Source organism: Macaca nemestrina, chromosome 15 (genome assembly GCF_043159975.1).
Source record: "Macaca nemestrina isolate mMacNem1 chromosome 15, mMacNem.hap1, whole genome shotgun sequence".
NCBI classification, from domain to species: Eukaryota; Metazoa; Chordata; class Mammalia; order Primates; family Cercopithecidae; genus Macaca; species Macaca nemestrina.
In genome coordinates, this window is record NC_092139.1 from 53,992,686 (window position 1) to 54,006,696 (window position 14,011).

Sequence of the window (14,011 nt, forward strand, 5' to 3'; positions counted from 1 at the left end):
AATGAATGGATTTAAAAAAATGTGGTCTATATAGACAATGGAATATTACCGAGCCATAAAAATAAGGAAATCCTGTCATTTGCAACAACATGGATGGAACTGGAGGACATTATGCTAAGTAAAATATCCCAGACACAGAAAGACAAATATTGTATGTTCTCACACATGTGTGGAAGCTTAAAAAAAAATTGAACTCTTGGAGATAGTAGAATGATGGGCACCAGAGGCTGTGAAGGGTGGCAAGGAGAGGGTGGATAAAGCGGGGATGGTTAATGAGTACAAAAATACAGTTAGATAGGATGAATAAGATCTAGTATTTGGTAACACAATAGGGTGACTATAGTTAACACTAATTTATTTTATGTTCTAAGATAACTAAAAGAGTGGAATTGGAATGTTTCTAACACAAAGAAATGGTAAATGCTTGAGGTGACGGATACTCCATTTACCCTGATTTGATCATTACACATTGTATGCCTGTATCAAAATATCACATGTACTCCATAAATATATGCAATTATTATGTACTCATAATAATTACAATTAAATTTTTTAAAAATATTCAAATGATGTAACCCATTTTATTTCACTTTCTACCTTGTCTTCTGGGAAGTACAGAAGTTCAATCCCATTAACTATGATATCCTAGAGCTTGGTATATCAATTTTCTTCTCCTTCCACATGTAAAGAAAGAAAAGACTATTACCTATCTATTATCTATGAATGTTGTTAGAAGTCATCTGTTATGAAGATTAGAATCATTATAACATGGGCCGGGTGCAGTGGCTCATGCTTGTAATCCCAGAGTGTAAAGCACTCTGGGAGGATGAGGCAGGTGGGTCACCTGAGGTCAGCAGTTCGAGACTAGCCTGGCCTACATGGTGAAATCCAATCTCTACTAAAAATACAAAAAAATTGTTCAGGGATGGTGGCAGGTGCCTATAATCCCAGCTACTCGGGAGACTGAGGCAGGAGCCTCTCTTGAACTCAGGAGGCGGAGGATGCAGTGTGCTGAGATGTGCCACTTCAGTCCAGCCTGGGAGACAAGAGTGAAACTCCGTGGCTCACGCCTGTAATCCTAGCACTTTGGGAGGCCGAGGCAGGTGGATCGCCTGAGGTCAGGGGTTCGAGACCAGTCTGGCCAACATGGTGAAACCCCGTCTCTACTAAAAATACAAAAATTAGCTGGGCATGGTGGCAGGTGGCTGTAGTCCCAGCAACTCGGGAGGCTGAGGCAGGAGAATTGCTTGAACCTGGGAGGTGGAGTTTGCAGTGAGCCCAGATTGTACCATTGCACTGCAGCCTGGGTGACAAGAGCAAAACTCCGTCTCAAAAAAAAAAAAAGAATATAACATTTATTTTTAAAAAGCAAACTCATTCCAAGATATCGTGAATGCTCTTGTGGAGGTAAAGAGAGGAACACTGGCACTGCATTATTTAGCTGCAGGCAAAGCCACAGCATCACTGACCAAGGTGAAATTTTATTCAGTCAAAATGATCCTTCAAAATCCTTTAGGAAAGATACAACAATTCTAACCATATATTCACCTAACAAAAGAACCCCAAAATACATGAATAAAAGCAGAATTGAAAGAAGAAATAGTTCTAAAATAATAATGCAGACTTCTGTATCTTACTTTCAATAATGACTAGAACAACCAGATAGAAAATCAATAAGGAAATAGATGACTTCAATAGCACTATAAGCCAAGTGGACCCAACAGTCATGGATGAAATTCTCTGTTCAACAGTAGAATGCACATTCTTCTCAAGTGCACACAAAACATTCTCCAGGATAGGCCATATGTTAGGCCACAAAACAAGTGCCAATACATTTTAACAGATTAAAATCATACAAAGTATATTCTCCAACCACAACGGAATGAAGCTGGAAATCAGTAACAGAAGGAAGATTGGAAAAATTCACAAATTTGTGGAAGTTAAATAACACATTCTTAAGCAACCAGTGTATCATAAAAGAAATAAAAAAGGGATATTAGAAATGCTTATAGATGAATGAAAACTAAGATACAACATACCAACATTTATGAGATCCAAAGAAAACAGAATTTAAAGCTATAAGTGCCTACATAAAAAGAACTCAAATCAGGAACCTGATTTTATAACTTGAGGAACTAGGAAAAGAAAACCAAACTAAGCCTAATGCCAGCAGAAGAAAAGAAATAATAAGGATTAGAACAGAGATAAATGAAATAGAGAATAAGAAAATAGAGAAAATCAATAAAACCAAAAGTTAGTTCTTTGAAAAGATCAACCAAATTGATAAACCTTTAGCTAGACTGACTAAGAAAAAAGACTCAGATTACTAAAGTCGAAATAGAAGTGGGGACGTTACTGTCAACCTTACAGAAATAAAAAAGGATTATGAGAAAACGCCATGAATAATTATTTGCCAACCAATTACATAACCTAGATGAAATGGACAAATTATTAGAAATGAACAAACTAAGCTGGGCGCAGTGGCTCACGGCTGTAATCTCAGCACTTTGGGAGGCCAAGGTGGGCCGATCATGAGGTCAGGAGTTCGAGATCAATCTGACCAACATGGTGAAACCCCGTCTCTACTAACAATACAAAAATTAGCCCAGCATGGTGGCACTTGCCTGTAACCCCAGCTACTCAGGAGGCTGAGGCAGGAGAATCACTTGAACCTGGGAGGCGGAGGTTTCAATGAGCCGAAATCATGCCATTGCACTCCAACCTGGGCGACAAAGCAAGACTCTGTCTCAAAAAAAAAAAAAAAGAAATGAACAAACTAAAAACTGACACAAGAAGAAATAGAAAATCTCAACAGAGCTATAACAAGTAAAGACCTTGAATTGATAATCAAAAACCTCACACAAAGAAAAGCCCAAGACCAGATGGCTTCGCTAGTGAATTCTATCAAACATTTAAAGAATTAACAACAATTCTCTTGAACTCTTCCAAAAAACAGAAGAGGTTGGAACTATTCAATGAGATCAGCATTACCCTAATACCAAAGCTAGACAAAGACACTGCAAGAAAAGAAAACTTACAGACCAACACCCCTTTTAAATTTAGAAGCAAAAATAGCCAGCAGATTATTAGCAAACCAAATCCAGCAGCATATTAAAGGACTAAACACCCAGCTAGTGAGATTTACCCCAGGAACGTAAGGGTAGTTCAACATATAAAAATGAATCAATGTAATACACCACTTTAATAGAACAAAGGGGAGGCTCGGCGCAGTGGGTCATGCCTATAATCCCAGCACTTTGGAAGGCCAAGGCGAGCAGATCATTTGAGATCAGGAGTTTGAGACCAGCCTGACCAAGATGATGAAACCCTGTCTCTAGTAAAAATACAAAAAAAATTAGCCAAGCATGGTGGCACACACCTGTAATCTCAGCCACTCACAAGGCTGAGGCAGGAGAATCTCTTGAACCCAGCAGGTAAAGGTTGCAGTGAGCCAAGACTGGGCCACTGCACTCTAGCCTGGGCAATAGAGTGAGACTCCATAAAAAAAAAAAAAAAAAAAATAGAACAAAGGGGAAAAAACCACTATCATCTCAATTGGTGCAGAAAAAGCATTTGACAAAAAACTGTCAATAGAAGGGAATGTCTCCAATCTGATAAAGGATGTATATGAAAAACCCACAGATAACATCACACTCAATAATGAATTGCTGAAACCTGAATTCTTATCCCTGAGATCTGGAATAAGACAAGGATGCCTGCTTTCACCACTTATATTCAGCACGGTTTTGGAAGTTCTAGCCAGAGCAATCAGGCAAGAAAAAGGTATAAAAGACATCCACATTGGAAAGGAAGAAGTAAAACTATCTCCATTCTCAGGTGATGTGATCCTAAAGAATCCAAAAAATAACTATTAGAGCTAAGAAATGAAATCAGCAAAGTTGCAGAATATGAAATCAACACACAATAATCCATTGTCTGCATTAGCAGTTGTATTAATCTGTTTGCATTGCTTTAGAAGAACACCTGAGACTGGGTAATTTATAAAGAAAAGAGATTTGGCTCACGGTTCTGCAGGCTGTACATGAAGTACATGTACTGGCATCTGCTTCTGGTGAGGGCCTCAGGAAATTTCCAATCATGATGGAAGGTGAAGGGGGGAGACAGTGTATCACATGGCAAGAGAGGGAACAAAAGAGAGAGGGAAGTGGTGCCAGGTTCTTTTAAACAACCAGATCTAGCATGAACTCAGAGTGAGAACTCACTCATTACCACGAGGACAGTAGCAAGCCATTCATGAGGGATCCTCCCCAAGACCCAAACACCTCTTCCAGATCCCACTTCCAGCATTGGGGATCCCATTTCAGCATGAGAGTTGAAGGGGACAAAACATCCAAACCATATTAGCAGTTAATAATTTGAAAATGAAATTAAGAAAACAATTATAATAGCATTAAAAAGAATAAAATACTTGGGAATAAATTTAACCAAAATAGGGCAAGGCTTATACACTGAAAACTACAAAACATTTTTGAAAGAAGTGAATGACTACCTAAATAAATGGGACAACATCTGTGTTCATGCATTTGAAGACTTTATACTGTTAGGATGGCAATACCACCCAAAACAATCTACAATTCAGTACAATCCTATCAAAATTCCAAGGGCATTTTTAAAAAGAAATGCAAGTCCTAAGTTCCTATGGAAATGGAAGGGACTCCAAATAGCCAAAACTATCTTGGAGGAAAAAAGGAACAAAGTTGAAGAACTCACATTTTCTTACTACAAAGCCACAGTAACCAAGACAGTGTGGTACTTGCATGAGAATAGATCTACAGATCAATTGAATAAAATTCAGAGTCCAGAAGTAAACCTATTTACATGAAAATATGTTCAGCATCAATAATTATTAGGGAAATGCAAATCAGAACCATAACGAGATAGCACTTTACATCCACTAGGATGGCTATAATACAAAACAAGGGGGGAAATAGTAAGGATGTAGGGAAAATGGGAACTGAATTGCTGGTGGGAATGTAAAATTACACCTGCTATAGAAAACGTTTTGATGGTTCCTCAAAAAGTTACACACAGAATTACCATATGACTCAGCAATTGCACTTCTAAATATATATCCAGCAGAACTGAGGCCGGAAGTGGTGGCTAACACCTGTAATCCCAGCACTGTGGGAGGCTGAGGTGGGCAGATCTGAGGTCAGGAGTTCAAGACCAGCCTGGCCAATGTAATGAAACCACATCTCTACTAAAAATACAAAACTTAGCCGGACGTGGTGGTGCACACCAGTAGTCCTACCTACTCAGGAGGCTGGGGCAGGAGAATTGCTTGAACCCAGGACGTAGATGTTGCAATAAGCTGAGATCACATCACTTTACTCCAACCTGGGTGACAGAACAAGACTCCTTCTCAAAAAAACAAAAGAAACAAACAAAGAATTGAATGAGGTATTCTAATGATCGCTTGTACAAGAATCTTCAAAGCAGCACTGGTTAGAATAGCCAGAAGGAGGAAACAACCCAAATCTCCATCAACATATCAACGGATAAACAAATGTGGTCTAGCCACACAATGGAATAGTATTCAGCCATGAAGAGAAATGAGGTACTGATACAAAGCACATGAACCTCAAAACATTATGCTAGAAGGCCGAGAAAGCATTTGATAAAATTTGCATCCTTTCATGATTAAAAAAAAAAAACCTCTCAACAATCAGGTATAAAAGGAATGTTCCTGAACACAATAAAGGCCGGGGACAAGCCCACAGCTAACATCATTCTCAGTGGTGAAAAGTTGAAAGCTTTTCCTCTAAGATCAGGAACAAGACAAGGATGCCCACTCTTGCCACTTCTATTAATCATAGGACTAGAAGTCCTAGCCAGAGCAATTAGGGAAAAAGAAGAAGTAAAAAGCAGCCAGCTAGGACAGGAAGAGGTGAAATTGTCTCTGTTTGCTGATGACATGATCTTATATACATAAAATCCTTAAACACTCCACAAAAAAAAACTGGTAGAACTGGTAAGTGAGTTCAGTAAAGTTGCAGGATACAAAACCAACATACAAAAGTCAGTAGTGTTGGCTAGACACGGTGGCTCACACCTGTAATCCCAGCACCTTGGGAGGCCAAGGCAGCCAGATCACCTGAGGTCGGGAGTTCAAGACCAGCCTGGCCAACGTGGTGAAACCCCATCTCTACTAAAAATAAAAAAAATTAGCCAGACATGGTGGCAGGTACCTGTAATCCCAACTACTCAGGAGGCTGAGGCAGGACAATCTCTTGAACCCAGGAGGCGGAGGTTGCAGTGAGCCAAAATCATGCCACTGTACTCTAGTCTGAGTGAGATTCCGTCTAGAAAAAAATAATAATAATGTTGATATACACTAACAATAAACTATCTGAAAAAGAAATTAAGAAAGCAATTCCATTTACAAAGCATAAAAAAATACTTAGGAGTTTTAACCAAGGAGTTTAAAGATCTGTATAATGAGAGCTATAAAACATTGATGAAAAATATTGAAGCCAACACAAATAAATGGAAAGATATCATGTGTTCATGGATTAGAAGAATTCATATTGTTAAAATGTCCATACTACCCAAAGCAATCTGCAGATTCAATGTAATTCCTATCAAAATGCCAATGTCATTTTTCACAGAAACAGAAAAGACAATCTTAAAAATCATATGGAACCACAAAAGACCCACAAATAGCCAATACAATCTTGAGAAAAAACAAACAAACAAAAACTGGAGGCATAACACTACCTGATCTCAAAGTATATTTCAAAACTATAGTAATCAAAACAGCATGTGTATTAGTCCATTTTCACGCTGTTGTAAAGAACTGAGACTGAGTAATTTATGAAGGAAAGAGATTTAATTGACTCACAGTCCCATATGGCCAGGGAAGCCTCAGGAAACTTACAATCATGGTGGAAGGGGAAGCAAGCACCTTCTTCACAAGGTGGCAGGAGCATGAGAAGAGCAAAGGAGGAACTTCCAAACACTTATAACCATCAGATCTCATGAGAACTCACTCACTATCAGGAGAACAGCATAGTTCTCAGCATAGTTCGCCCCCATGATCCAAACACCTCTGTCATTTGACAGACACATGGGGATTACAAATCGAAATGAGATTTGGGTGGGGACACAGAGCCAAACCATATCAGCATGGTACTGCCATAAAAACAGATAAATGTACCAGTGGGACAGGATACAAAGTCATAAATAAACCTACACATTTACAGTCAATTGATTTTTGACAGAAGTGGCAAGAACATACAATGGGGAAAGGACAGTCCCTTCAATAAATGGTATTAGAAAAACTGGATATCTACATGCAGAAGAATGAAATTGGACTCTTCTCTCAGCCCATACAGAAAAATCAATTCAAAATGGAGTGAAGACTTAAACATAAGACCGGAAACTGTATAACTTCTAGAAGAGAACATAGGAGAAATAGTTCTTGACATTGGTCTCAGAAAGGATTTTTTTGGACGTGACACCAAAAGCACAGGCAACAAAAGCAAAAACAGACAAGTGGGTCTACATCAAATGTAAAAGCGTCTGCACAGCAAAGAAAACAACAGAGCGAAGAGACAGCTCACAGACTGGGAGAAAATATTTCCAAATCATACATCTGATTTGATGTATGATATCCAATTTTAGCTAATATCCAAAATATATAGGGAACTCACACAACTCACTGACAGGAAAACAAATGGCCTGATATAAACACAAGCAAAGGACCTGAATAGACACTTCTCAAAAGAATACATGTGGTAGGTCCTCAAATAAAATCCTTTCATTGTAACATTGATGAGGAAAAGAAAGTCATTCCTGGGCCACTGTCTGTGGAGTTTGCATGTTCTGCCCATGTTTGTGTGCATTGTGGGTTTTCACCAGGTACACTGGAGTTCAAAGATCAGAAAAAAACAAAACACCACGCTAAGTGAAAAGAGCCAGACACAAAAGGTTAATTAGCATGTCTAAATGGTCCCAGTGTGCGTGAGTGTGGGTGCGGATGTGGGTGGGAATGTACCCTGTGATGGGAAGGGTCCTGTTCATCATGGGTTCCCGCTTTGTGACCTGAGCTGCCAGGATAAGCTGCAGCAACTCACCACCCAGAACTGAAATAATTCGGTAAATAATTACCTTACTTGTTTATGTTAATCTTTCTTAAATGTATTATAGCCCACAATTATTTTAGTGTTTAATATTAGAAGTGTTTTTGATCTTTTTTTTTTAATTTATTTATTATTATACTTTAAGTTGTAGGGTACATGTGCATAACGTGCAGGTTTGTTACATATGTATACTTGTGCCATGTTGGTGTGCTGCACCCATCAACTCGTCATTTACATCAGGTATTTAGAAGTTTGGTGATGTTTTTGTGACCAGAAATATGCTGTCGGAACTTCACTCTTGTTCTTATCAATTAGCCTATGGTAAAATTTGTTTTGATACATGTTATCTCACATAAAGTTACAGTTTCTAGGACGCTATGAGGACTTACTGTGACCAAAAGATATATTTTAAAAAGGATCAACCTCATGTATCATCAGGGAAATGCAAAATAAAACCACAGTGAGCTACCACCTCACCCTTGTTAGTATGGCTGTTATAGATAAAAGGTTGGCAAGGATGTGGAGAAAAGGGAATTCTTGTTCACTGTTGGTGGTAATGGAGATTGGTTCAGCCATTTTGGAAAACAATGTGGAGGTTCCTCAGAAAACTAAAAATAGAATTACATATGATCCAGCAATCTCACTTTTGGGTATGTATCCAAAAGAAATGAAATCAGGGCCGGGCGCGGTGGCTCAAGCCTGTAATCCCAGCACTTTGGGAGGCCGAGACGGGTGGCTCACGAGGTCAGGAGATCGAGACCATCCTGGCTAACATGGTGAAACCCCGTCTCTACTAAAAAATACAAAAAACTAGCCGGGCGAGGTGGTGGGTGCCTGTAGTCCCAGCTACTCAGGAGGCTGAGGCCGGAGAATGGCGTGAACCTGGGAGGCGGAGCTTGCAGTGAACTGAGATCCAGCCACTGCACTCCAGCCTGGGCGACAGAGCGAGACTCCGTCTCAAAAAAAAAAAAAAAAAAAAAAAAAAAACAAAGAAATGAAATCAGTGTATCAAAGAAATATCTGCATTCTTATGCCTGTTGCAGCCTATTCAAAATAGCCAGGACACGAATTGAACCTAAGTGTTCATCAGCAGATGAATGGATAAAGAAATTATGGTATATATGCACAATGGAATACTATTCAGCCTTAAAAAAAGGAAGTTCTGTTCTGTCATTTTCAACAACATGGATGAAACTGGAGGACATTATGCTAAGTACGGCCGGGCACAGTGGCCTGTAACCCCAGCACTTTGGGAGGCCGAGGCAGGTGGATCATTTGAGGTCAGGAGTTCAAGAGCAGCCTTGCCAACATGGTGAAACCTCGTCTCTACTAAAAATACAAAAATTAGCCAGGCGGTAGTGGTGTGCACCTGTAATCCCAGCTACTCGGGAGGCTGAGGCAGGAGAATTGCTTGCACCCAGGAGGCAGAGGTTGTGGTGAGCCGAGATCGTCCCGCTGCACTCCAGTCTGGGCAACAGAGTGAGACCTTGTCTTAAAAAAAAAAAAAAAATCAGGTACAGAAAGACAAATACTGCATGATCTCACTTACATGTGGAATCTAAAGAAGTTGAATTCATAAGGGTAATGAGGGGAGGAAGGGGTGGTCACACTGTGTGAAGGGAGATGGTCACACTACTGAGAGGAGGTAGTCACACTGAGAGGGGAGGGATTCACACTATGAGAGAAAAAGTGATCACATTGTGTGAGGGGAAGTGGTCACACTGAGGGGAGGTGGTCACACTGAGAGAAAAAGTGGTCACGCTGCATGAGGGTAGGTGGTCACACTGAGGGGAGGTGGTCACGCTGAGAGAAAAAGTAATCACATTGTGAAAGGGGAGGTGGTCACACTGAGAGGGGAGGTGGTCACACTGAGAGGGGAGGTGGTCACACTGTGAGAGGGGAGATGGTCACACTGAGGGGAGGTGATCATGCTGTGAAAGAAAAAGTAATCACATTGTGAGGGGAGATGGTCACACTGAGAGGGGAGGTGGTCACACTGAGGGGAGGGAGTCATACTGTGAGAGGGGAGGGAGTCACACTGTGAGAGGGGAGGTGGTCACACTGTGTGAGGGGAGGTGGCCACACTGTGAGAGGGGAGGTGGCCACATTGTGAGAGGGGAGATGGTCACACTAAGGGAAGGTAGTCACACTGTGAGGGGAGGTGGTCACACTGTGAGAGGGGAGGTAGTCACACTGTGAGAGGGGAGGTGGTCACACTGTAAGAGGGGAGGTGGTAACACTGTGAGAGGGGAGGCGGCCACACTGTGAGGGGAGGTGATCACACTGAGGGGAGGTGATCACACTGAGGGGAGGTAGTGACACTGTGAGCAGAGGTGGTCACACTGAGAGGGGAGGTGGTCACACTGAGAAGAGGTAGTCATATTGTGAGTGAGGAGGTGGTCACACTGAGGGGAGGTGGTCACACTGTGAGAGGAGGTGGTCACACTGAGAAGAGGTGGTCACACTGAGGGGAGGTGGTCATACTGTGAGGGGAGGTGGTCACACTGAGGGGAGGTGGTCACAATGAGGGGAGGTGGTCATACTGTGAGTGAGGAGGTGGTCACACTGAGGGGAGGTGGTCATACTGGGAGGGGAGGTGGTCACACTGTGAGGGGTGGTAGTCACACTGAGAGGAGGTGGTCACATTGAGGGGAAGTGGTCACACTGAGGGGAGGTGGTCATACTGTGAGTGAGGAGGCAGTCACACTGAGGAGAGGTGGTTATACTGTGAGGGGAGGTGGTCACACTGTGAGGGGTGGTCGTCACACTGAGGGGAGGTGGTCACACTGAGGGGAGGTGGTCATACTGTGAGGGGAGGTAGTCACACTGAGAGGGGTGGTGGTCACACTGAGAGGAGGTGGTTACATTGAGGGGAAGTGGTCACACTGAGGGGACATGGTCACACTGTGAGGGGTGGTAGTCATACTGAGGGGAGGTGGTCACACTGAGGGGAAGTGGTCACACTGAGGGGAGGTGGTCATACTGTGAGGGGAGGTGGTCACACAGTGAAAGAAGATGATCACAGTATGACAGGTCATCCTTCAAGAGGCAAGTGCCCAAAAATCTGTTTATAATCTAGAGCAATATTTGCCTGAAACAAACTTTAAAAGTAATTTTACACTATTTAACCCAGTGTCAGAACAGCAGCATACAATATGAGCTCGAAATCTTGTATAATTTTAATAAGGCAATTGTTTTTCGTTGGTTTGATAGAGTTCTCCAGAAAAATTAAGGAAGAAAGAGCCAACCTCATATACATTGCAGAATATATCCACGAGGCCTTACTGGTGGCACCCAAAGTTTTCAGCACCTCCAGTGTTTAGTTGTGAGAATCAGTTGCTTTTTCCCTATCACTGCCTTTATCCCTCTGGTTTAAATCTGAATTCCTGCAACCCCCACTGACTGCTCTTTCCAATGCATGCATAATCTCCAACACCTTGTTGTGTCTTGCTTAGCCAAGTGGCAATGACTCTATGCCTCCATATAGCTTGAGTCTACTTTTCTATCTATAAGCTCTTATCACTAGTAAGTTAATAATCCAACAAAACCCTGCAAGTAATTGCCTTTTCTGTTCAAAACAGAAGGAATTATTGGAAGTTGAAATAAATGTACCATTGGAGTCCACAGACTCTTGATCTACAGTGATGTTCAAGAATCACAGTGTTTGGAAAGCACCCAGCTCAACCCTGGGGGATGTGCTTTCTAGAAGTACCCTACTCTGGAGGGCAGATATGCGGCGGTGAAGCAAATATAGCAGATGTTATCTGTGGAGTCCAGGTGGGGGCGTGCAGGTGCCCACTGGACAATTCTTCAACTTGTCTCTGAAAACGTTTATAATGAAATGTTCGGAAAATCTCTACTACACTGTACCTGTGTACATCATATGATTCTCAACTTCAAACCACTTTATTCTTTCTAAGCCCTATCTTTTCAAATGTATCAATAACATTTGACTTGACCGTGAATTTATTCTAAGATTTTAAAATCCCATTTCTTGGGAATTATAACCAAGAAAACCATCTAGGACCTTTCAAGTAAAAAGGTTTAATCACTCCTTTTTTTTTTTTTTTTTTTTAAACGGGCAGGGCACAGTGGCTCACGCCTGTAATCCCAGCACTTTGGGAGGCCAAGGCGGGCAGATCACCTGAGGTGGGGAGTTCCAGAGCAGCCTGACCAACAAGGAGAGACCCTGTCTCTATTAAATATACAAAATTAGCCAGGTGTGGTGGGCCACGCCTGTAGTCCCAGCTACTCGGGAGGCTGAGGCAGGAGAATCGCTTGAACCTGGGAGGCGGAGGTTGCAGTGAGCCCAGATCGCGCCATTGCACTCCAGCCTGGGCAACAACAGCGAAATTCCTTCTCAAAAAACAAACAGAAACGACGACGACAACAAAACAAGTATGATGATTTTTATCTGAAAATGAAGGGCTTGAAATTACTAACCTGGATGACTCTTAAGGACATTATGCTAAGTGATATAAGCCAGTCATACAAAAAAAATACTACACAGTTCCACTCATATGAGGTGCCTGTGTAGTCACGTTCACAGAGACAGAGGCGGTTTCCAGGGCCTGGAGGATGGGAGGGTAGGGAGCTGCTGTTTAATGGAGACAGTATTTCAGTTGACAAAGATGAAAAAGTCCTGGAGATGGACAGTGGTGAGGGTTACACAGCAATGTGAATGTACTTCATGCCACTGAACTGTACACCTAAAAATTATTAAAATAAGACATTTGATGTTATTGTATACTTTGCCACAATTAAAAATAAATTTTCAAAAGCTAGGAAAAAAGTGACCAGCCTTGCACAGCTGACTACTATCGTTTTCGTTTTCACGAAACTGCCCTGTTACAACTGTGCAGGGTCCAATTAATTTCTGTATCTGGCCTCTTACTGTGTTTTACAGGAGGAAGATCTTCCTTCCATAGAGCAGTTAGCCCATCAGATAGAAGATGAGGAAATAAACCCGACTGAGAAGCCCAGGCAATACCTCAAAAGAGTCTTCGAGGAATCCATCTACAAAACCCTGGTGGAGAGAAGCACTCTGGACTACCTACACTATAATCGCTACCACCTACCCATGTATGCGTGGCCAGGCATCATTTAGTTGTAGGCAGGGTCTCCCCTTTATGGTTTTCATTTATTTAGTTCCTGGAAACTTGCTCTGTAGAAATAGAAAAGTTCTCTGCATCCTGGTATGACAGGGAAGCCAGCCCCTGGTGGTTTTGTTCCTTCCTTTCCTTCCCCGACTTATGCCTGTAGTTTTCTATCATCCCAGTAGGTGGCACATGGCCGTGTGCCTCTCTTCTGGGGCAGGCTCGCTTTACAAATCCCAGGCATGTTTCTCTGCAGAATAATCCATTTCGGCAATAAAATGAGATCATACTGTGTAAAACTTGTTTTACCTTGGGTGTGATTCTGTTTGATTTCCTGGAAACTTCTGCTGCCAGTCTTGTTAGTTCTTCACATGTTTACCCAGCAATACTTATGGGTGATAAAAAAGAAAATGTGCCCAGAATGGAAAATCAGTAAACAGAGGATGAGAAATTAAATCTATATAGTCCAACATCAGAAGCAGTGATTGTGTAGGAAAGCGTACATGACCTTTGGAAAGGAGGAGGCTGTATTTCTGTTTCAAACTGCAGATGAGGAGCCTAAAGTCACAGAAAAGTTGGATGCTCAAGGGGTTCACACATAGGTTTTAGATTAGAACATGGTAAGGTGGTAATGGGAAGTTCATCTAAGTTCACTTTCTTTTATCCTTAGCACTGCTGCTTTGCACTGGGGGGAGGGTGAGGGGGTCCCTAGTACATGTCAGCTATAATGTGGATCAGAAACCCTTTTTCTTATAAATAAAGCAAATTAATTGCCCACTAGAAACTGCATGGATTCAGGAACGAGGGGCAACA

At 41.7% G+C, this 14,011-nt stretch overlaps 1 protein-coding gene across 7 annotated transcripts in view; it reads left to right on the plus strand.

Annotated features, from left to right (window-relative positions):
• LOC105486805 (cilia and flagella associated protein 61) overlaps nucleotides 1-13,497 on the plus strand; it is a 290,537-nt gene extending 277,040 nt beyond the window's left edge. For 6 of the 7 annotated variants that reach the window (XM_011749862.2, XM_011749864.2, XM_011749865.2 and 3 more), the window contains one exon: nucleotides 13,009-13,448. In XM_011749862.2, the coding sequence (XP_011748164.2) occupies nucleotides 13,009-13,209 (201 nt within the window). In that variant the 3' untranslated portion in view covers nucleotides 13,210-13,448. Of the gene's footprint in view, nucleotides 1-13,008 lie in introns of all 7 variants that reach the window. The other variant, XM_011749866.2, reaches the window with a different exon arrangement.
• Nucleotides 13,498-14,011: the final 514 nt, after the last annotated feature.